Source organism: Falco punctatus, assembly GCF_963210335.1.
Source record: "Falco punctatus genome assembly, chromosome: 8".
Lineage (NCBI taxonomy): Eukaryota > Metazoa > Chordata > Aves > Falconiformes > Falconidae > Falco > Falco punctatus.
The window spans coordinates 25275669-25297715 of record NC_137588.1 but is presented as its reverse complement, the minus strand read 5'-3'; the positions used below and the strand labels follow the sequence as shown (position 1 = coordinate 25297715).

The window sequence follows — 22047 nt, the reverse complement described above, 5'->3', positions numbered from 1 at the left end:
AGCACCGGCCGCTCGGGCTCAGCCGGCCCCTCCCGCACCCCAGGCCCTTCTCGGCATCCCCCTCCCGAGATGCTGGCGCCGCCGCAGCCAGCGCCACCCGCTCCGCTGCTCCCGCACGCTCCGGCAGGCACCAGGCCGGCCGGCCCCGCCGCAGCCGCAGCCGAAGCCGCAGCCGCAGCCGCAGCCGCAGCCGCAGCCGCAGCCGCAGCCGCAGCGGCCGCGCTCCCCGCGCCCCGGAGCGGGGCGGAGCGGGGCGGAGCGGGGCGGCCCGGCCGCTCCCCGCTGCCCGCGGCCGGCGAGGCGGAGCCAGCGCGGCGCGGGGCCGGCAAGCCGTGCCTGCCCGGCCGCGGCGATGCGGCGCTGAGAGCCGGCCGGCAGCGCTCCCTGCGCGGCGAGAGCGCCGATGGACGCCTCCCTCTGCCAGGTGGGCAGCGGCGGCGGCGGGGCTGCTCGGCCCGGCCCGGGGCTGGGGGCGCGGGCGGGCGGCGGCCGGCGGGGCCGGGTGCCGGGGCGGGACGAGCATCGGAGCGCCGTGCCCGGGCTGGGGGCCGCCGGGCGCTGCCCCGGGCCGGCTGCGCCCCTGGAGCCGTGGGACGCCGCGCTCCCCGCGGGGCTCGCCGCGGCCCCGCTGCCCCTCGCCCGGGCAGCCCCGGCTGCGCTTTGCTGGGCGCCGAGGGGCGGCGGGTCGTGCCCCAGCGCTCCCGGGAGCACCCGGCGCGGCACCGGGAGCCTGGCGGGGCTGCGGGGGCAGAGCCCGAGAGGAGCGCGGTTCCAGCGAGCCAGGCTGAGGGCTGCTCGCGGGAGGAGAGGATTTGTCGCAGGATAGTCATGGCTGCCCAGAGACGGCTCGCCGGCTGCTTTGATCCTCTGGAGCGACTGAAGGGTCCGGAGCCAGCCCCTGCCTGTGTGTGCGTGTCGCAGCTCGCCTCTCCGCACGTGGCACCGGGCCACGGCCGAGCCGGTGAGGAACGTGCAGCGGGAGGCAGCGGCCGCCTCAGCCCCCTGCCTCCCGGTGCTCTGCCCGGTCACCTTCTCGCCGGCGGGCAGCGGGCCCCGGGCTCAGCTCCCGCGCCCTTGCCCTTGGGTGTTTGCAACAGCCGGGTTGGGCATTGTGCTGCTCAGGGGGTGCGGGGGGAGTGATGTGCAGCCTTAATGCACGTGGCCCGGTGTGTGCACACCCCAGACCCCCCAATATTCTCTCTGCCTCTTTCCTTGTCTGAGCATGCACAGGTTTCCAGCCCAGCCTGACGCTGCCTTTGCTTGTGAGGGGCAATGGGGTGCAAGGCTGGGGCAGCCCTTGCTGGCCTCATGGGCAGCAGCGGGTACCCGTGACATGGGCAGTGGGCACGGCAGGCACCGTGAGGTGACAGGGCCATCCTGAGGTCTGTGGCTGATCCCTGAAAGCCTCCTGTTTGGGGCCAGGGGCATCAGCTATCCACCGCACTTGGACCCTGCCTTGGTGTCCCAGTGCCTGGCCGTTGCCACGTCCTGGTCCTGAGTGCGGTGGGGGGAACTGGCAGCCTCCTGGGAGCAGCCCAGTGTCTGTGGGCTGGAGCAGCTGATGGGCTCAGGCCTGTCCCCTCCCTGGTGAAGCACTTTCGTTATCAGAACAGATGCTTTCCTAGATCTGGCCCCAGAGGAAGGAGTGGCTGCCCTGGGGACTGTTCGGCTGGGGCTGCCCTGTGGCATGCGCAGCACATCGATAGGGATCCTTTCAGCCATTAACTGATTAACCTGCTGCTCCTGGAAGCCTGGGTCGCCTCGTGTCTAATCGGATGGAAGCCAGGGTTTCCCAAAGGGCCATTTCACCAGAGCCTTTGTGCCCATCTCTCTGTCATGAGGAACCTCCTGGCTTGTTGCAACAGGAGTAGCCACCAAAGAGCCTGAGGCACCTGATGGGACTGGGAGGCTGGAGAGGGGATGCCCAGAGGTGCGTGTCTCGGCAAGTAGCACCCAGCAGAGGACTGCCTGCATTGTCCAACTCCACTTGTCCAGGCATGATTCTGCCAGTATCTGGAGAAACAGGGATTTCCAGGGAAGGGCTGAGGGGCAGTGGTGAAGCCAGAGGCTCTCACATCTCTGTTACAGAGGCTTACCTCTCTTTTTGATCATGTGGGCTTAAACCCTGGTGAAGCAAGGTGGCCAAGGCTGGAGAGCTGGGGTGAGCATGTGTGGGAAAGCATCAAGCTTTGCTTTGCAGGAAAGGCAGTGGGGGTGGGAGAGAGGGAACTGGCTTCCCCAGAGCGGGAATGTTTGGCATTTGCTGCACCCCCGCCACTCTTCCTCATTCTCCATGGGGGGTTCTTGGTGGGAGGGCAACCCTTGAGCAGAAGGGAGTTGCTCCACCTCTTTCTGCTGCAGCAGAAGCCAAGCTTCTCCCTGGGGATGCATGTAATCCCTTACAATGAATAGCTTAAACCCTGGTGTGTTGTTGGTCTTGCCTTAGCAGGCTACCATGCTGTGCTTGCAGCATTTAGATGGCATGCTCAGCAGTGTGGTCAGTGTCTGAGGTTAGCTGGGGATGTCATGGGGCTTCCCAGCTTCGCTGGTTCCTCCCTCGGCATGCCTGAGACCAAAGGCGTTCCTAGTCTTTGAAGTTTATCTACGATAGGTGGTTTAGTGATGGGTTCAACCTACTTATTGTCCTGGCTCTGCCAAAGGGGGGGAATAGTTTTGGCAGGTTGTGCCAGATTCACGCTGCTGAAGGGCCTCCTATATGCCATGCCCTCCTCTGACTGCTGACCCCAGGGACAGCAAGCTGGCAGGGTGTGTGCTGCTGCTGCCACCCGTCCCCTGCGGCGTCCCAAGTCAGCCAGATTAGAAAGCCTTCATCCTCAGCAAGTGGCACAGCACAAAGATGTGTGCCTCTGCCATCTGAGGTCTGGTGTGCAGCATGGCTCAGAGATGTGATGAATGACGCTTTTGCTCCAGCTGGGTATGAGCAGAGGGAGCCGAGGTGTGTGAGCTCCACCATCTCCTTTCTTGGCTGCTGCAGTGAGTCCTGTGCCCAGACAGGGAGGAGGGGCCCTGGAGGCCAGGGCTGTGGCGCAGTGACGGATGATGGCTTCCCTGCGTGTCTGGAGTGTGGGCAGGATGTCGGGTGACACAGAGGATGTGACTCGCTCTCCAATTCCCCCTGAGGAGCAGAAATGTTGTGGCCAGGGTTAAAGGAGACACTTCTCCCATCCCATCCCATCCCTCTGCTCTCCAGTTGAAGTGACCAGCTGGCACAGCCCCATGGTCAGTCTGCACTGAGCATCATCTAGTGGAGCCACAGACACCCTTCTCCTTCTGCTCATGTGCCACTGGCCCAGAAATGCTGGCATTTTAAGTATTAAACAGTTTTCCTCATTGCTGTTTTGGTGAACTGCAATGCTTTTTCATCTGTGTTGTAAAATAACCCGCCCCAGTTCTTAAGCTTTCTGAGATGGGGAGAGAAAGGCAGGGGGGATCATGTGCTCATGTCCTGCACAGCTGTGCTGGTCTGAGCTGTCCTCTGTACAGCTGGCCTGGTCTTCACTTACTGTCCCCCATCCTCCCTCGGATGCAGCCCTTCTCTTCTTTGTGGCCTGGGACATCTACTATGAAGTTGGGGTTGGGGAGAGGAGCCACTTCCCCCAGGGATGCATGCAGACCAGGAGGGAGCCTCAGAGTAAAGTCTGTGAAAGAGTACAAGGGCTACCCGAGTTACCACTATGCATGCATCTGAGCTGCTTTCTTGGCCCCAAAATGAGGTGGGGAGCAAGCAGCTCTGCGAGGTCTCTTTTGCTCTGGCAGCTTTGCCCTGGCTGCTGTGTGCGTGTGCTGACTACTTGATGCAACTGGAAGTATCTGACTGCTCCACAAAGCCATCAGCTAGTCTGGAGAGTGTGGCCATTGGCTGGTCATGTGATGTCCAACTATACAGGCTGTCCTCCAGGCATCCGATGGCTCCTTAGTCCTGGTGGAAATCATGTGTGTAAACATTTGCAGAGTACATGGGTAAGGAGAAGAACTGAAGGGACTTGCCTGCGAATGCATCTTTGCAGCGTGGAGCCTGTCTCATTCGTGGGTGCAGCAGGTACAGGACTAGTCTGATTTTTGGTTGCACATGCAATCCTCACCAGCTTTGAGGTCTCTATTGAAGCTGCCTGGCTACATCATTCAGTGTCCCCAGGGAGGCCAGCTTGTGCTGGGTGGGGAGGGCTAATACATGGCATGCTGGATTAGGTTTCTTCAATAGCTTGGTTTGCCCTCTCACACTTCCTGCAGTTGGGAGAAGGTGGAGTTCCTGTGAGAGAAAAGTGTGGCCGGATGTCCTGGAGAATCCTTCCAGAGACTCTTGTCTGAGATGAGGGAAATGGTTCAGCTAACTTGGGTGATGCTGACCATGAGTGATGTGCTGTCTTTCCAGATAACAGTGAGCTGAGTGGCCATGTGTTAACAACTGTTGGTTTAGGAAAATGCCGTCTTGGAAAGAAACGGTAGATAGAACATCATCTTCTTCAGCAGTGAGACTGCTCCGTGAAGGAGTATGCCCACCAGGCCCTTCTCCTCCCCTGAGGAACATGTGCTTTGCCAACTTTCCCTGATGACCTCCTAGTTTATCGAGAATATTGTAACCTCTTAGAAAAGAGGATCCAGAGACACTGGGAAGAGACAGAGAAATGCTGACTATTACATGCATGCTGCATATGTAATGCTTTCTGAGTCAATACCAAACAGAACAACCCCTCTCTGTTTAATTAGGCTGCATAGTTCAGCTAAAGAGAAATAGCACTGTCCTTGAAGATATCTGTGGGGCTAGCATAGCATGGATGTTCCCTCCATCCCGGCTGCATCTCCTCAAAGCTGTTCAGAGTGATAAGGAGGCAGATGTAGGGCAAAAGGGCCTGGCTGCTGTGTTCTGGAGAAGAAATTGTGGGGAAGAAAGCTCTTGTGACAAAGGTGGCATGAAGAAGTGTCTGGCAGAAGAGAGGGAGTCCTGTTACCTCCCTCCTTAGGGCATTCATCTGGAGCCAGGCTGCGTGAGCTGCAGCCTTGTCAGATCCTATCAGCGACACGAGGGTGGGCTGGTGCAGGCGCTGGGTGGGAGCCCCCATGTGAAGGGAAGCTGCGTCTCCCTGGGCCAGCCTGCAGCTGCCCATCAGTGCCTCCAGAACCACCTTGTACTGCTCTTGCTTCACTTCTTGCCTCTTTTTTTTTTTTTTTTTTCATAATAATCACAAATGTTTTGCAATTTCCTATTTCCCATTTTACTTTAAGGAGAATGTGCGAGCTATTTAAATGTGATCATTAAGACCGAAACTTATGTGAGTCTGGGTTTCCTGGTTATCCTCCAGTTACCCTAAGCTCTGCAGTTCTATCTCCTCATTTCCATCTGAGATTGCACACTGTTCAGCAGCGCTGTAGAGCCAAGTCCCAGGAAAAAAACCTACGGAGGGCCTGTCTGCCATGCACCGCTTGGCACAGCGTTTGGGGGACTCTTGACTCCTGTCATTAAAAATGCAATAATTATTGTAGCAACCGAACCAGTGGTGGGGCCTCTTGTAGATACAGTGATCAGCATATGTGATGAGAAGGTGGGAATTAGGGTTAGGGCCAGGTCTGTGTATTAGTCCTGTTTATTCCTGTTACCTGCGTCTTGAGCCAATGATTAAGATCTGGCTGAATCACACTTTCCGGAAAAGCTTCTTATTTCTGGAGGATTCCCTGCTTTTGCAGTTTCTTCAAGTGGTTACACAACCTTGTTTTAAAATAAATCCTGCTTAATTTCTTAAGTGTCTGGCAGTTCCATTGATTTTTGGGTCCTACTTTTCTTCTGCTTCATGGGAGTTTTTGCGTCCCAAATAACTTCTCTGTCTGCAACGAATTTTACTCCAGCACTGGGCTGCTGGCAAAGGTGAGACAGCAGGTAGCAGAGCAGTGGTCTCAGTACTGCCGGCAGCCCTGTCCTCTCGGCAGGGTGTAGTTAGTTGAGTATGCAGGGAGGGAGGTGAGGTTTGTAGCTCATGCTGGGCCACATGCTGCTGTGGTCTCCTCCGCTATCAGTGTCTGGGCTAGATAGGGCAGCCCTAGCTCTGGCAAATCTACATAATGACTTTAACATTTCCACAAGTACTTTTGCATTACAAGGGATCTTTCTGAATAGCAAAAATGACTTGGATTTTTTAGATTTTCTTCTGAAGGCTTCTTTCTCACATCTCAAAGCATAAGTAAGTAGTAAACTTCCTTACTCCTGTTTATACATCCCAGACACGCATATCAGCTCTTGTTGCAACCAAATGTCCTGGGAGTTTCTGTTCAGCAACTCTCAATCCTCTTTGGGTCTGTGACTTTCCAGAAGTCATTCCTCTGTTTGAAGTGCTCCTTGCATTCCTTCTCTCCTGAAGCTGACCTTTCAGTTTGGCTGTATTTTAATCCCATTTTGTTTCAAATAAGTGGCTGTGGAATCCACACAGCTCTGATGGTCTCACCCTTGTGGGTGCTTACTGATCTACCAGATGTTGGCATCTGCTAGTAGTCTCAGCACTACTTTTGACTTTAGGCCCTTGATGAGGATACCAAACAGCACTGACCCTGTCTCTGCAAAGTTTTGATAGAAACTCATGCAATTAGTCATGATTTTCCCCATTCATAACAACTGTTTTGGGATCCCTTTGCTGCTGTTTGCTCTTCAAGGGCTCACTTTTTTCAGAATACTGTGTTCTTCATGAGCAATGCCATGAGAGTCTGTTGCTGTCCTACTTACCTCTTATGCTTGGGTGCAAAGAAGGAGGAAGTCTTTTTGACTAGACTTCTTTCTACGTGTTGACTGGCACTGGACAACGATAAAAGCTAGAGTATCCTTCAGCTGAAAAAGCTGAGGGCAAAACCACTGTGTTTTCCCTGGAGTTCTCAGACTAAGCAACCCATGGTTACTTGGGATAATCCTGCTATTGCCCCCATTTAGGCTCTGACCTTTTCAGTCTCTTGGATTTTCCTCAGCATTACCAGGCTTATAAAAAATTAGTATCAGCTGGTAAGAAACTTTATTGGACAGATCTCTGGGAACTCTTGGACCTGTTGATTTTCAAAATGTTTTACGTCCTTTCCATTTACTAATATACGGGAAAGCACTTCAGCATCTCAGTGTGATGCAAGAGGGGTGCTTTCCAGGGATGTTTATTAAAAACTTCTGCATGCCTCCATCGTTATTCATAGTGCTGACATCCCTATCTAGTAGTTGGATGCCGCTACTAGCACATGTCTTTGTCCCCGATGATTTTAGAAAATAGTGAAACATAGACTCTACTGTCTTTACTATCTCCCAACTTCTTACTCATGTGTGCTGTTTTCCCACTTCCACTCTTATTTCAGATAAGCTGGCAGTGCATCCCAGCTCAGAGGCACTCCGGTTGCTTTCTGGGTGGTGTTTGAGAGAAAGACACTGAGGACGATCAAACATCAGGAAAATGTTTCTTGCGAAGAGTTTTAAAAAACTGAGATTACTTTATTAGTGAAATGACAAATAGGTGAAGACATGGCAAAAGAGCAGAAAATAATGGATGGAGACAGAGAAGGTGGGCTGAATTCCTCTGTTCCTCCACCTCTGACAGCAAGAAAATTATTCCTAAATTATGCATAATAAACATTGCAGAAGAAACAATGTTTCAGGGCTCCTATCGGAGGTTTTTACAAAACACATTGCATTGTGGCTGCTCAGAGGCATGATGCTGAAGCTCGTGTCTCTGTGATGGACTGCTGTATCCCTGTGGCTTCCTGAGGCCTTGAGCTCTCTGTGGACCTTGAATGCCATTCAGCTGTCCATCAACCCAGCTTCAGCCCTGAGCCACTGGCCAAATTTGAGAGACGGATGGAGCTGTAAGGAAGCTGCCTCACTGTTTATTTGGTGGCAAGAGGGAGAGGAGACCCACATCGATATCCAAGTTGAGGGCAGGGCAGGCTAAGCTAAGCTCAGCTCTTCACTTGCTCAGTTTGGAGCCACTAGCTGGTCAGGGGAAGTTTTGCTAGAGCCAGGCTGGGCTTTTGCACATGCCATGTTGCCTCCTTTTCAGGGCTACTGAGAAGGTGTGGGAAAGCCAGTGTTGCTGTGATGTGTCTGTGATATTCAGAGGCAGGAAATACACATCTGTAGATACCCATGTGAGTAATGTGCTCTAGGGAACAACTTGTTTTAATTCAGGTTTTAGGTGGGGAAGAGCTTGTAGAGAATGCATGAAAGTGGTGCTGGCATTTATGAACAGAACTAAATTTAGTATGCATTTTTGAGGCTGGTGAGAAGTTCCTAGGTGCTTGCAAACTGTAGAACTGTTGCTTCACCTGAGGAGAACAGTGACGCTACTGCCTGCGGTGGAATTGCAGTGGCAGCTCATCTTGAACTGAGCCTGGAGAGAGCTTGCAGTGAAGTTTGGAAGGCTACATACCTGCTTCCCCTCTGTGCACCTTGTCCTCAAGGCAAAGGGCAGCCTTGAAGCGTGCAGAAAGTTGGGGGTTCACTCCCTCCACTCTATTGGCAAGGAGCTTCTGTGGTTGCTGTAGTGGGTGGTTGCTCCTTTGAGAATATCAATAATTACTTTCAAGGACCAGGCATTTCCTGGGGGATAGCTGAAGCTGGGAGATGTGCAGGAGAGTGGGGAGAAGAGAAGCTGTACAGCAGCCAAACTGGGGGAGGAGAGAGGAACAGAACAGATGGGAGGGGGAGGTGAAAGAGGGGTGGGAAGCAGTGCATATACATCAGTGACCAGAAGTGACAAACTGCTTTTAAATGATTTAAAACGCACAAGCCTTTTCCTGATACCGCTATTCTGCAGAGCTGCTGGCAGACTGATGGCTTTGCTCCTTAATGAGTAAGGAATGGGGCTGCTAATTGGCAGGACTAGTCTGAGTCATGGGCTCAGCCTGGGCTGCAGCTCTGGAGCAGCAGGACCCACAGCTGCAGCTTTGCATTCAGTGCCATGAGCTGTGCTGGCTTGCAGAAGCTGCCTAGGCTCAGTGGGCTAGCATGCGGGAGCTATGGGACCTCCCCAGGTGCAAACTAGTCTGTTTTTGCTCTGCAGTGTGTCACCTTGTGCCTAATGAGAAGTAGACTTCTGTTTCTGTTATCCCTGCTGCTGCTGTTGCAGGTATTGTTCCTCTTCCTAGCTGCTCCAGGCTGGGTGCTGCCAGCTCAGCTGTTGTTGATTCTGTCTCTCTTACCTGTGGCCTCCTGGGCTGCGCCCTCCCTTCCAGCAGCTGGTCCAGGTTTTGCTGATCAGCTGTAACCCAGGGACTGGCTGGATGACTTCATTTCAGACTGACATCAGAAAAACAGCAAGGTTGCATTCCTTCCCATATGGGTCTAGGGTGTCAGGGACTCCCCCGCCCCACCAATCCTGTATCCATTAGCTAAGTCTCTTTATCTGTCCTATCACTTATTCATGATCATCTAGATCAATCTGTTGAAAAGTGCATTTGCTGAAATCTGATCCTGGCTTTGTCTGGATTGCAAGGACCTTTCTAGCCCAGTCTCTGCTGTGTGGTTTGCAACCACAAAGCCTGTTGAGGCTGGGAAAGGAGCTGGCAGTGCAATGCTGCTTCCAAGCCTAGGAGCGTATGGATCCATTGTCAGGAAAAACACAAGGCTTGGAAGGCTAATACCCACTGAACAGCCATGGTATGCCAGGAGGACAAAGGTACGTATATACACAATACTTATAGCTGAAAAACTTACAGCACCCACAGAGATCTTGTGCTTGGACACACAGTGCAGGGGTATACATTTTTGAGACATCCCTGCCCCTTGCAGAATGGCTGCAGCAGTGACTGGGGGTAGTTACCCAAACCAAGGCAAGAGCCTCTCGTAGTGTTGTGTTTGCAGCTAGATCTGGAGGCTGAGCACCATGTTCATTCTAAAGAAAACTTTACAAAAACATCTGGTAGTGGAAATACTGGACAATTGTGTGCATCTTTCATACACTGAAAGGTGTCTTCCAACTGAAAGCACTTTTCCTTTCTGAATAACTCCTGGAAAACTGATGTGCCCATCCTGGTTAGTGCCCCTGCTGAGCATGCTGTTCCTGGGAGTTCCGCAGGTGTGGGGTGTGTGAGTGCTGTCAGAGGGAGGCAGTGCTAACTGTCCCCTCAAATTCTGTGCGGCTGGGGCAGTTCATTCTTGCTTGTATGTGGGAAGAAGGGAGTTTCCAGAAGAGAGAGGACGTCCTGGGGGAATGTGAAGATTTGAGGGTAGTCCAGACTATGCAGATTGGAGAACAGGAGATGATGACTTGTTTCTCAAGTGCGGTATGGTTGCAGAGCAGTGGCTTGCTCACATCAGTCCTTGAATGTGTCCCCTGCTGGGCTGGGAGGCTCCGGAGGGGCAAAGGCACCTGCAGGTGCAGAGTTCTATGCCTAGTCCTCTGGAGCTTGCTTGGCCTTCAGTAGCTGGGTAGCCCATGAGGAGGGTGCACCTGCTGGTGGCTATATGCTCTGCTTTAGTGCGTGGATGTTTTGCTTCTGCAGTAAGGGTTGTGTGCTGCTTGTCTGCTTCTGTGCCCCTTCCCTAGGGTACAGTGTGCAAGATGTCCCTCATCCTTTCCCTGCCAGCACAGCGTACTGCATCTGCTGAGAGGCAGATACAGGCAGGCGAATGCAAGAGGGAACTTCTGGTATCAGTCACTCTAAAAAAGGCACAGAAGGCCAAAGAGCTCTGTGGCTTCAATTGATTTCTTGATAGCATGGATACCAGGAAGTGTTATTTATTTTCAAGTCTAGGATCCCAAAGTGCCAGGTGTTTATGTGAACAGAGAAAAATGATATCTTAGAGTTTGCTGTCCGCGATGGAAGACATCATGGTGTGAGAGGGTGAGGCAGTACTGGTGAAACACCACTCTTGGTATGCAAGCAACTTTATTTTCTAAATTATAACCCCATGTTATGGGATCACTTTTCAGGATTGTGCTTTGCTATGCGCTTTGCGGCAAGGCCAGTTCCTGGGCAGATTGTCACTGAGGTCATAGGAATGAAGATGCTGGTCTCTGAGAGTTTGTTTAACATCCGAGTGACCTATGCATGCTACAGGAACTGTGGTACATTGCTACATTATTCTTTCTTACAGTACTTGCTGTTGTTGCTCCACTTAAAAACAACACAACCCCCCTAATGAACTCCTAGTTAAAAGAATTGGGAGGGGGTGAGCTATTATCATTATATAAGTTAACTGTATCGTCAGTGTTCAGCCAGCTTTATTCCATGGAAAGCAGTTACACAAAATCATCACTCCGCTGTTCCTTAGCTGTCTTATAAGGTGTTCTCTTTAAATCGGTCATTGCTTGTCGCTTCATTTTGTTGTTTGTCTCTGGATGTGGGTGAGATCTCCTGTATGTCAGTTTGAAAACTGAAGGGTTTTTACTCTTGTGCTGGCAGAGCTGAGGTTTCCTGGTGCCTGCGGGAGCTGGGAGCCCCCAGAGCTGGCAGGTCGCTGCTCTGCTTTGCTGCCCGTGCTGCTCCTGTGGAAGTTCTGCCTTGCTGCCTGGCAGTTCTTGGAAATTTTCTGCTCAATTTAATCCTTTCACCTGATCAATGAAATGTGTGGTATTGGGGGAGAGGGGAGTGATGTGAGGGCAGTCTCCTTGGTGTAACCATCTGTTTCTGTATTTAGTCAAGGGTCCTTGGGGGATTTCTTGTTTGGAAAAAAGAGCTGATGGAAAGAGATGCACTAAACAAACTTGGCCTTTCAGGAAATGGGGGCTATGCTGGGCAGAAGTTACAATAATTATTTGCTCTGTGGTTCCTATTCTGGCTGTCTCAGCATGATGTTCCTTTTGGAAACAACATAAATGGGTGCAGTTATTCTACTGGGCAGAGGCAATTGCTGTTGTAAAAACAGCTACAACACCAAAGTAAACTGAAGTAAGTTCTGGGCAGCTGAAATGCCACAGTGCCTGGGAATTTCATTGTGTTGCCTTCTACTCCTTAGCAGCACACAGAAGGATCTGCCGTAAGTCTGTAGGAAATGGTGCAATATTGTACAAAAGAACTGGGTCTCCTTTTGGGAGAATTCGTTACTACTTTTGTACGTGGACTTCTGCTGGGAACGGGGTCTAGGTCAGTCTGGGCTTTCTGATAATTTCTAGGTGTTGAAGACACCAGAGGGTTCTCCTTGTCCCTCTCCCCACTTTTTTTCCCTCTAAATTGTACCTTGTATGTAACAGTGTTCGTGCTCATGGAGTGTCTCTTGTGTGTCAGATTATCAACTGCTCCTATCTCCAAACTAATTTCCGAGCTCAGGGAGAGGAAAGTGTACATAACTCAGCCCCCCTGGTCTGCAGGGACAGACCACGCATGGTTCTGCAAGCATGGCACACTCCTAATGCTGGTGTGCGTGTGTGCGTGCCATGGCATCGGGGTGCAGGGGAGTGCTGGCTCCTGATTAAACTGTGCTTGCCTGCAGGCTCTCAGCTTTGTGCTTCTGGGTTACTGGTGTCTGAAAGCACTGAAATGCACTCTTGGGAATGAGTGTTCATAAGCATATTGGAAAACCTTTTCTTTCGTCCCACTGTTGGGAATTCCAGACACAGCTTTGCTGTTTTCTGACTCTTTGATCTATACCGTGATGGTAGTAGGAGCCTTTGGTGAAAATAGCATAAAGATCTTCTACTAATGTGTGTTGCTGTTCGTATGTTTATGCAGAATAGTCAGAATGTGATTTGGGAAATGGATGATTTCTCAACAGCAATGTCTTGCCCAGATGCCTCAGGACACTTTGTCTCAAGCATCAAGAGTTTCAGAAAATGTAAGAGGATGAGATTAAGACCTTTATATAGTTCCTCAAAATCTGTATTCAGTGCATTGCTTACCAGCTCTCTGGGATCTTGAAACTTGAATTTGTAAAATAAAAAACAATTTCTTTCGATTGCTGTTGCTTACTGTCCATGAGAGTGATCTTTGCACACCATCCTTGGTTTAGGTGCTGATCAGATGCACTGGTGCCTTTCATTCACTTTCTGAGGGGAAATTAATCTGCCTGTTGTGGAAATTCTAGAGAAGAACACAGCAGCAAAGCTAGAATTATGTAGGTCTTTTTTAATGTCATTAAACCCAGTTCCTTTATTGGGAGGACTGGAGGCTGGCCAATAGACTTATCTTCTACAATAAGGAAAATCCAGGGTACTAAAGTGTTTAAAGTAGTTGAAAAAAACCCACCTAAACTAAAATAAATCATTAAAAATAGAATTAGCGTTCCACATTTTGTATAATGTAATACAGAAATACTATTGTCTCACTTCAAACATAATAGGTCTAGAAGCAAAGAGCTAATGGTGCTGATGAGTTTAAGAGGATAGGAAGGGCTTTTATAATCAATAACTTCAGGGCAGAAAACAAATTAGGAAGAATGTAGGTCTATGAATCAATGAAAAACAGGATGGCCTTAACATTACTCAACAGTTCAGCACTTTGGCTTTTTTCTCAATACGTATCAAAGCAGAGTTTCTGAGGTTTCTATAGGGAGACATGGAACAGATTAGTTTGCAATAACTGAAATGTGATGTGATGGTATGCCAAATTCTGTGTAATTGTGGGTCATGCTCTCCCTGATTCGCCTTCATGCTCCTGTTCTTTCCCTTGTACCCGGTCCCACGGTCAGACAGGGCAGAAGAGGCCAATCCAGCAAACTGATTTTCCCTGCACTTCTTTGGTAGGCAAGCAATGAGATCTGCTGCGGATCTCTGTATATATGTTACCAGAAATCTGGTTTTGTGCTCAGGATTGTCTTGAGGGACACTGAGCAACTAAGTTGTAGTGTGTGTGGAACTATCTATATGATCAGGGCCATCCTATATACATCAGTGTATACATACATCAGAGAAACACTCAAGTCATGTCATTTGCTGAAGGAAATTCTTGCAAGAGGCAAACAAAGCTCTGTGAAGTCTACTTAGCTGTTTGATGTACAGTGGTGTGTGGGTGTAAGAAATTGTAAACATGCTTTATTTACATTTTCTATTATTATTATTATTATAGCATGACTTTTAATGACCGGCTATTCCAAGTTTGAAAATATTTAGACAATTGACCCACTGTTCTGTGTGTTTGTATCTTTCCATGACTCTTTCTATAAAAATTGATGTTTCCTTACGCTGGTTTCTGTATGAGGCTGATTAAAACTGCTTTTTCTTCCTCTCATGTTATGTTAAAAAATAAAAAAAATAATCGAACCCAGTTTCTCTGAAAATGTAAGTTGGACTTGCTTAAAAATTTGAAGCAGCTGTAGCTTGGAAGTACCCCCTGAATACCGCAGCTTCCCCCAGCTTTCCTTGGGTGTTTGCACCCTGTGTGCAGATCTTGCAGGCTTCAGTTCTTTCTGATGGGAGGTCTTCTGGTTTTTTGCAGGGTGCCAGGGTATGGCTGCGGGAGCAGGACCAGCTGCAGCCATGCACTGTCAGCTCGTGTGTGGATGGAAATGTGCTCTTCACTTCAGATTACGGCATGGTAAGTGAAGTTTGCATGACGCTGTAGCCTATGCAGAGTTGCAAGATGGACTTCTTTTTCTTGCATGACCTTCATGTTAAAAGGAAATGTATCAACTGAAACGCTACAATTCTGTCTGAAAAGTGACAGGGTTCTGTTGCAGACCGTGCCAAAGGTCTAACAAAGGTTAAAAAGAGAAGATTGTTCTCTTTCTTCTGTTAATTTGTTTGCCCATTTCACTTCACTTGTTTTTTCTTGTGCCGTCTTTGAAGGAGTTGCATTAACAGCCTAGCAAAACCATTATACTGGTAAAATGCTCCTAGGAAGGAGGCAGCTCCACCAGCTCAGCAGCCCTTTCTGCCAGAATGTGCTTCTTGCAAGCTGTGTTGCTGTGTAAGGGCTGTTGTGCTCCCTACCATGTGCTTCAGCAGCCTTCGCCATCAGCCCTCTGGGCCAGGGGTACGTGGCAGTGAGCTCCCCGCTTCCATGCCAGCCGGCAGCGTAAGTGCAGGAGCTGTGCGCAGGACAGCTCAACAAGGCAGCGCAGCCCCTCTGAGAGCAGAGCTTCCAGCCAGTCATAGGAACAAGCTTCTTTCCTCCCTCGTTTCCAGCCCTGTGCTCCTTGTGGTTCCCTGGCACGCCTGCTGCAGTGCTCGTGGAGTAATATTGGTAGGAAGGGACCTCTGGGGATCATCCAAGTCCTCAGTGAGTCAGCTGAGCTTGTTAACCCTGGGAACATTATTCACTGCCTTCACTGAGGTTCTTGGTGAGTCAAACTGGTGCCTGGGCTGGGAGGAGGATGGGGAAATGGGCAGGACTGTGCCCTCCAACAGTGAGCAATTAGATCTGCTCAGCTGTTTTGGTGAACGGTGCTCTACAGGCAGCTTCTTTCTTACAGAAAACTGGACAGGTTTTTACAGCCTCTTACCTGGCAAACAAAGGGGGGCGCAGGGGGAAAGGGGATTTAGGGCTCCGGCTTGTGGAGAGCCATTGGTAGAACTGTCATATTTTTTAGTCTTGCTTTGAAAGGGCTAGATTTCAAATGATCATTACTTTTTAAAGAGCCTAATTTTTTCTTAGTCAGAAACTCACCTAGCAGACACATAAGTTTTCCATCTGGTCACTCCAATCTCTCAAACCCTTTCTGGAGGAGTTGCCTTGTTTTGGGAGTGCTGGATAGTCACTAACTCATGTTAAGAGCTCACAAGGGAATTCATCACAGGTATTGCAGCAGCCTGTGGAGGGTCAACAAATTATGAGTACTTCTGTCACTCTCCCAGGCTTGCTCCTGTTTCTTCTGTGGCCTTGGAAAACCCTCCAAACCCACCTGGCACCTCTGAAAGGACATCAGAAATCCCACTGATTTCTGATGCCCAGCTGAGTGGGTGCACCCACTGCCAGCCTGTGTCTATGCTAGAAAAAATGCACAGGATAATGTTGGGTGGAGTCACAGGTCTAAAAAAAGCTGGAGTTGTTTTTTTTTTTCCTCCATTAAAGAAGAAACCAATAGGCTGAAGGAGCGTGTGCTTTATGGCTTGTGTAGAAAAAGCACATGGTGATTGTTAAAGGGTTGAGTTTATTCAGTGCCCTGCACAACAGCTGTCCTATGTGCTTCTCTTGCCTGCTGCCTTTGTTGCTTCATAACTGTAGGAGGGACTGGCTGTCCTACCCCAGGTGAAAACTCAGATGAAAACATCTTCACTTTACTTTGGGTTGGATGGGCCAGTTGGTCCCTATGATTTTAAGGATCCCTGAATCTAGTGTCCTCATGTTTGCTGTGACCCAGCATCCCTGCGTCTCGGTGAGGTGAGAAGTGCAGTCATGCTTCAGAGCTTTTGCTGTTTGTTTTCACTTCCTTAAAAACACCTCAAGCAAGCAATCCATTGGAAAAGCGACTTCCTGGGAGGAAAGGTGGAGCCAACACTTACGCAACAAGATTAGAAACCATTGTCCAGGCAGACCAGCTGAATGCTTTATGGATAACTTAGATGCTGGGTGAGAGCTTTGCTCACATGCTCAGGGTTGTGCTAACGGATAGATTTGAGGTTGAAAAGGAATAATTTCTGCCTTACTCAGCCTGGTGAACAGGGATGGCAATCCTCATTTTGGCTGTCTACTGGCCATGCTTTGCTTTATTTCTGACCATTGCAGGGGCTTAGAGAAAGTCCTGGTTATTTTGCTCTGACCATGGAGTAAATCTGAGACAAAATCAGTTTATCCTGGGGGGAAAGTGGAAATCTTTGACTGTGTTGTGAGGTGCCTGTGTGGTATTTGATGGCTTGTTTGTAGTTAGACTGAAAGCTGATGTTTTTTCTTCCCAAACAATAAAGATCTGCTTATTAACACATATAACTTTCTGTTTAAGTATTTACTTGTTGAAAAAGGGACATTCCAGAAGCAGCTCTGCTGAGACTTGCTTCAGGCAAAATAGCCATCATCTTCAGCTCAGTAGTGCAAGCTGCTGAAGCCAGCCTGGTTTACCTTGGGGAGGATGTTCTTCCGAACTGCTCTCCTGGAAGATTGCTGGAGAGGTCCAGAAGTGAGCTGGGCTAACAAGAGCCCTTTTACTGGGGTGGCTGGAGGTGGGAAAGGGCCTGGCTGGCCTGGATCAGTGCAGCACCTTGCAAGCTCTAAGGGTGGAGTGTCATCATGTCTGGGTCATGTTTGTGTCTCAAACCTCAGAGGTCCTCACGGAAAGCCCCTTTGATACAATCTTGGGAACAAAAACCCCCACCATGTCTGTCTCCAGGACCATGGGTGATCCCTGCAGCCTGTAGATGATACAGTGACTGGAAAGTTGCCTCTACCATGGGGGGCAGAGGACAGATTAGAAATCAACTCTCTCAGTGCCAGGAAAGGCCTGAAACCTCTCCCACAAGCCACGAGTGCCTTCCAGAGGCAGAGACTCCATCTCCCAACTCTCAGTGGGGCTGGAGACCCCAGCCTCTGCCTGAGGAAGGATGGGCTGCTACAGGTTCAGTGATGAGCAAAGGTATTTGGTGAACCTCCTCAGCCTCAGGAGTGGACAGATTGACATCTTGGCCTCAGCTAGGGTGTCAGTGGGGCATCAGAGGGCTCCTCCAGGGAGTATATTTCACCTGTGTGGTGTCCAGAGGGTACCAGAACCAATGCTCCTAATCTACCTTTGCTGCAGTCCTGCCAGACCATCTGCTTAACTCCTTGAGAATCTTGGACCAGATTTTTTTTTTAGAGAGGGATGACTGAATTAACCCCAATCAGGTGGCTCAAGACATGTTTAAGAGGTGCTGCTGTAATCCTTACTTATAATTCACTTGTGTATTTAGGGCCCCTGTTGCTCTTCAGTGTCCCATTTTCTTCAGTGTTGTCTACAGATGGAATTAAAACAAGCTCTGACCCATCATACCAGTATTTTTCATGCATGGCAGCCTCTTGGCACAGGTGCTGCCAACTGCCTGGTATCTTTTGGGACACTTGTCCACTCAGCTTTTTCCCTAGATGTTTTCTTAAGGTTTCTCTTCTGGCCCAAATGGTCACAAGTGCTGACAATGCAGTGGTAAATAAGTAAGTACCAGGCAGATGTGAGGAAAGATCACATCATACTGTTTTGGAATTGTCCCCTTCCACAAGTTGTCCAAGTCAGCAGAGAAGAGGGAACCGGGGTGGTTTGCTGCCTCATGGTTTGCAAGTGCTGTGGTAATTTTGCTCCTGGCAGTCCGGTTCATGTTGTGCTTCTGAAGCTTGTACTCTGCCCTAAATTTAGGTGTCTCATTCTCCCTTCCTGCTCCCACAGTCCTTTTGTGGAAGTGCCCGAGGCCTCTGCTCTGAAGAATTAAAAAAAAAGAAGTTTTTTGGTTTTTTGGGGCCATGCTTGCAGAGTGGGGGATGCTGCTGCTGGCAGAGTTATACCCCTCTGATACCCGAGTGCAGAAGTGGTGCAGAGAAGCCTGGAGGTGGCCTGTGTACTGAGGTGGGCTTTGTTCTATGCTGTTCATGAATGTGAACTATGTATCTTTGAAAGCCTCCTGGCTGGCAAGAAAATTGGACTGTGGGGCAGTCTCCCAGTGGAAGAGACCGAGTCCTTGTCACATTAGGTGTGACTGGGCAGACCTGAGTTGAATGCACCTGGGGACATGGACCCACTTCTCCTCAGCTCCCTCCAGGAACAGAGCTGCTGTTCTGACGCATGCAAGCTTGTGCAGGCATTGTGGGGGTCTCGTAAAGGGGTCCTGTGCCAGGGCATTCCTTCTGTGCACTGGCAAGGGTGCAGGCTCAGGGCTGAGAGGGGTGCTTGCTGGGCACCTGCAGTGCGCTGCGGCAATGAGTGCCCTGCAAGGACTCACGAGGGTGGCTCCTCGCCGGAGGGGGCAGGGTGACCTCATTCTGTCTTCAGCCTGCAGCTGCGTGGATGGCCTCTCCCTAGCAGATACAGCAGCCCGAGGACTCCAGGAAAGCAGGCAGGAGAAACCAGTTAGATGAATGCTATAGATCATGGTTCATTCCCTATGGAGTCTGTCAGTTTCTTGCTGGCACCTAGGAGGGCTGACAAGCAGGGGTGGAAACGAGATAGAGACCAGAGCCCCAGAAGGGAAGGAAAAGCCCAGTTTCTTTGGAAGGGCTACTGAGGGCCAGTTTGCTTGTTTGCTTCTCCAGACTGCCTGTATGAAGTCTCCCATCTGTCTGTCTTGGGTCTTACCATCTAGCACAGCTTGGGATACTGGGTGGGAGATGGCACATGGTTGAATCCGAGAGTGGGAAGCAACTGAAATAACTTTTGTGAAATGCCATCCTCGTGCTTGAGGAGGAGGAAAGAAGGGCTGGGATGTGGCTATGGTGGAGGGGAACAGTCACATAATCTCAGCTGTGTTGAAGGGGGTGAAGAAGGTGACCTGATAGCTGAAGAGTGGGTTATTGAGGAGGAGGAAGCTCTAGCAGGAAGAAAGATGCAGCAGTTGAGGCAAGTAGAGTGCAACTGCATAGAGAGGGAAGTGGGTACTTCCCAAAGCAGTGATAGAAGTTAATAGCTGTCACTGTACAAACATTTTGAAAGCTGCATTGTATACATGCATGCCAGCATGCACACAGGATGACAGTACTTTGTCTTCTCATCTGCTTTGCTTTCCTTTGCTCTTGACATGGCAAACCTCTCCCAGACACTCTCTGGCTGCTCCTATGGAGAGTGCAAGGCCAGACTTGGAATGTGAATAAGCTTTGTCCCAGCCTCCCCTCAGTCAAAAACATGATCTCATCTGTATTTTGTGAAAGACTGTCCCTGGTCTCTTGGGAGCAGCTGCCATCGTCGTTCACAGTCATGAGTGCGGTGTGTAATACCTGTACAGCCTAGTGCAGCTGGAGGCTGGTGCCATGCTCCTGCTAAGGGGATTTTGGTAAAAATCAAGTAACCTTGCATTGATCTGTCCCTGTCAGTAGCAAAGGTGATAGACTGACTCTGTAGGAAAAGTAGGGAGTGTGCTGTATGGTTTCTGACCAGAGTGCTCAAATATGTAGGAACAGAAATGGAAGAATGACTATAAAAATATTGAGCAGATCTGTGCCTTATTCATTTCCTTTTCCAGTGCTGAAGGATAAAGCTGTGGAAAGGGGCATGTTTCTGGTAGGGAATCAGACCGTGTGCCTAGGTGTCATGAGCTTATTTGCCTTTCTTCTCATTCTTCCAGGTATTCCAGTATGCCAAGGCCTCTCTTTCCAGAGAAAAAGTGTTGCCAATGCACCAGACCAGTGTGGATGTGGTAGAAGATATGTCCATGCTGGGAGATCTGCATGAAGCTGCCATCCTGCTCAACCTGCACCAGCGCTATCAACAGGGTAACATCTATGTAAGTGCTCAAGCTGGGCCACGTCCCTTCTGGCTAATTATTCTTGTTTCGCTTTGGGGCTGCCACTTTGCATGTGAAATACTGATTTTATCATTGTTTCCTGAAAGCATTGTTTCATGTGGTTAGAAATGGAGGTTTTTTCTGCCTTGTCAGCTCCATCAGCCCTGTAAGATCCTATCCCTACCAGAGGGACCTCTTTGCATCTATAGAAGAACTTCCAAAACATGAACATTCACCTCTAGGCCTTGTGGCAATTCTGCAGCTCTGTGTCCTCCATGAACATCTGTGTTTTACAAGCTGGCATTCATGTTCCCCACATTCCCCATTGTTGCTGTTCAGAGGTTTATATGGCTAAGCAAAGTGCAGCATACACAAGTTGCAGCTGAGTATCCCTCCTGATCTGGACAGACGAAGCTACTGCTCAACAAAACTAGGAAAGCAAACCTGTTGCCTAAATCTGCTTTTACAAGCAGTTGTACCTTTTCTGAGTTGCTCTGCTCTCCTTGCACAGGTGAATACTCAAAGCATCTCGTGATTTCCCTCTCAGGCCTTCAGGAAGGAGGCAAGCATCAGAAAATGGACCCGAGAGGGAAAGCACACCTGGGATGAGGCATCCCTGGAGTGCTGGAATGGCAGTGGGCTCTGCTGAGACTTGAAGGGGACAAGGAGTGTATATTACAAAGAGTGTCATTTACCTTGGTAAAAACATTACCTTGCTTCACTCTTACCTTGCTTGTCCATGCTACATACACCCAGAGCTTTTTGGATTATGACAGGAAAAATGTAAATCTCTGTGTTGCACAGTAACTGTTACCAAGGCAACCAAACCATATATACCTGTATTCCAGGAAATGATCAATAAAGTGACCCTGTTCCTGAACCATCTCTTGCACCAGGATGCAGAGGAGGCTGCAAATTCTCTCTTTGTTGCTGTAGACCCTCTTGCCTACTGTCTGTCAACACAGCCTTGTGATCTTGTGGCAGAACCCACGTGTACATGCTCTTTTGATGGCCCTTGGTCTCTTTTCAGTCTATGTCTTGCACTAGAAATGCCACAACACCAGCACTGTGACAGTGTCACAGCAGCTGTATCTCCTTAGGCCTTTCCTCTAGCTCTGATGTGTCATTCCTTCATTAGTTTTGTGCCTTCTCCATCCAGGTGTAAAATTTTAAATAGGATGTCATTTTTTGCCTGTGCATAGTGCCTGAATGTGTCAGCTGTGCACCTCAGATCTGAATTTTTGGGTTTTTTTTTGACATTTATGAAGGAGTCAGACTTCTGTAACATGCTCAGCACTGGGAAGAACTCCTCAGTGAAGGATTGTAAGCCCCTCCTGGAGTGGGACTGGATCTGGGTATATGTTTGTGCAGTGTCTGACCTGGGGGTCACCAAACCGTACAAGTGCTGTTTTGCATTTCTGCAGTGCAGACATTAATATTGCAGTTACCTTATTGCTAATTATAAGTTTTTGCCATGGCCCAGCTGCATATAGTTTTCATTTAAGCAGGAATTGGGAGTGTCAGCTGTAGTGTCACCTAACGACTTGCGTGATCTGTGAATACCATGAATGTTACAGGGCTTGAGTTCATTTAATATGATCCTCAAGGGTTTCCACAGATAGAACATAGTAGGCTAAGGTCGCAGATGAAGCTGTACTTACAGGAGTTATGTCTACCAGTCAGGGCCAAAAATCTTTCTAAGGAAACATGTGAGATCAGAAACAGGTGAAAAAAATAATCGTTTTCTGGAAAACAAATTCACCTGAAGGAATGGCCATGTGTGGCTTGTCCTGCTCTACAGAGT

At 49.6% G+C, this 22047-nt stretch overlaps 1 protein-coding gene across 2 annotated transcripts in view; it reads left to right on the top strand.

Moving 5' to 3' along the window:
- The first annotated feature begins 274 nt into the window (after positions 1-274).
- Positions 275-22047, top strand: part of LOC308068461 (unconventional myosin-X-like) — a 93684-nt gene continuing 71911 nt past the window's right edge. Inside the window, exons 1-3 of one of the 2 annotated variants that reach the window (XM_080399134.1) lie at positions 275-424; positions 14350-14448; positions 20085-20243. In XM_080399134.1, coding sequence (XP_080255260.1) covers positions 404-424; positions 14350-14448; positions 20085-20243 — 279 coding nt within the window. In that variant the 5' untranslated portion in view covers positions 275-403. The remainder of the gene's footprint in view (positions 425-14349; positions 14449-20084; positions 20244-22047) is intronic. The other variant, XM_080399133.1, reaches the window with a different exon arrangement.